The following is a 1705-nucleotide window of genomic DNA, read 5'->3' on the forward strand; positions in this document are numbered from 1 at the left end:
ATCTACCTGACATAGTATGGAATAAGGGTAAATAATTTAAGCTGAAAATTAAAGTTACAAAGTTTGAGTCTTGAGAACTAGGATAATCCCTTTCTAACCTTTAACAATTACCCACTTTTCTAAAAACTTAAATCACATGTATATTAGTATGAATGTCCAACACCCTACATCAATGGCAAAAAAAAAGTTCATAGCTTTTGAGACACTTTAACAGTGAATTCAAGCTTTAAATAGCTGGGAACCTTTAAACAATGAATTCCAACACCCTACATCAATGGCAAAAAAAAAGTTCAAGGTTTAAAAAAAATATGTTAACTCCAGTAAAGTAGTAGAACCTTTAAATAACTAGGAATTCAAGCTTTTGAGACACTTTAACAGTGAATTCAAAACTTAAAATTCATGTATCTCTCATTCAAAGAATAGACCAAAGACACATTCTTTAACAATGAATTCAATATAACATTAAACATTAAAAAAACAAAACGATGCATCAAGTGTTTGAAGAACGAAAAGAAATCACCAATTAATCAAGAAATTAAAGAAGCAAAAACCCAATAAGAAAATTTGATTTGCTGGCAACTTCAAGGACAAGCAGGATTAAATATAGGACTGAAAAAAACATAGATTCTCTTGAAGCCACGATTCAAATTTCAAGAAACTTATTTTTTTCCAATAAGCGAATTCGAAAAAAATTAAGGAATAACAACTATGAAAATAAGGGCTTCCGTTAGTAAAATATATGAAAAATGTCGCCTAATCCGTAGAAGGGGACGAATTATCGTAATTTGTTTTAACCCGAGACATAAACAAAGACAATGATAACCTTTCTATTCTAAAAAGAACTCTTGAAAGAAAAGAAACTAATCTTAAAGAAAGCCATAAACAAATAAAAATAGAAGATTTGTTTTGACATGAAATGGATATATCCTTATATCTCTGACTTATCTTTATGAAATGATAAAATATGTCAAAACCTGTACCAAAAGTTGGTTCACGTAGGAATGGACGCATTAGTGCACTGAAAAGTGCACGTAGAATACCAAAAGGAGTTATTCATGTTCAAGAAAGTTTCAAAAATACCATTGTTACTGTTACAGATGTACGAGGTCAGGTAATCTCTTGGCCCTCCGCCGGCACTTGTGGATTCAAGGGTACAAAAAGGGGGACCCCTTTTGCTGCTCAAACCGCAGCGAAAAATGCTATTCGAGTAGTAGTAGACCAAGGTATGCAACGAGTAGAAGTTATGATAAAGGGTTCTGGTCTCAGAAGAGATGCAGCATTACGAGCTATTCGTAGATGTGGTATACTATTAAGTTTCGTACGGGATGTAACCCCCGATGCCACATAATGGTTGTAGACCCCTAAAAAAAGACTTGTGTAGACATAGAATTGGATGAGATTGGCTAGCGGCACAATGGGACGACGACGGCTGAAGGTTGGAGCGAAGAAGGAGATGACAGTAGCGAACGCCGGTGACAGAGGAAGCAGTAGCTTCACTGGCTGGTGAGCGACACAATGTCACCTAAGGATTTTTGGTGAAAATAGGAACTGATTTGGGGGATTTGGAAATAATGGTAAAGATAAAAGTACACGGTTGTTGTATTGTAAAACACACATAAGGGATTAAAGGGGTAGGGCTAAACAATGCTTACCCAAAGCCCAGTCCATTTAGAAAACGAGCTTAATTTTTTTCCAAACTCATTTT

The 1705-nt window shown here is 35.0% G+C and overlaps 1 protein-coding gene across 1 annotated transcript; it reads left to right on the top strand.

The window, feature by feature from the left end:
* The first annotated feature begins 964 nt into the window (after positions 1-964).
* Positions 965-1348, top strand: LOC121219835 (30S ribosomal protein S11, chloroplastic). Its single transcript, XM_041098321.1, has one exon. The coding sequence runs from the start codon at positions 965-967 to the stop codon at positions 1346-1348; it is 384 nt and encodes a 127-aa protein (XP_040954255.1).
* The last annotated feature ends 357 nt before the right edge of the window (positions 1349-1705 follow it).

This window comes from Gossypium hirsutum, chromosome D08 (assembly GCF_007990345.1).
Source record: "Gossypium hirsutum isolate 1008001.06 chromosome D08, Gossypium_hirsutum_v2.1, whole genome shotgun sequence".
NCBI classification, from domain to species: Eukaryota; Viridiplantae; Streptophyta; class Magnoliopsida; order Malvales; family Malvaceae; genus Gossypium; species Gossypium hirsutum.

Bases quoted from the DNA above. Each gene is read 5' to 3' on its own strand.
- LOC121219835 (XM_041098321.1), top strand. From the start codon at position 965: ATGTCAAAACCTGTACCAAAAGTTGGTTCACGTAGGAATGGACGCATT.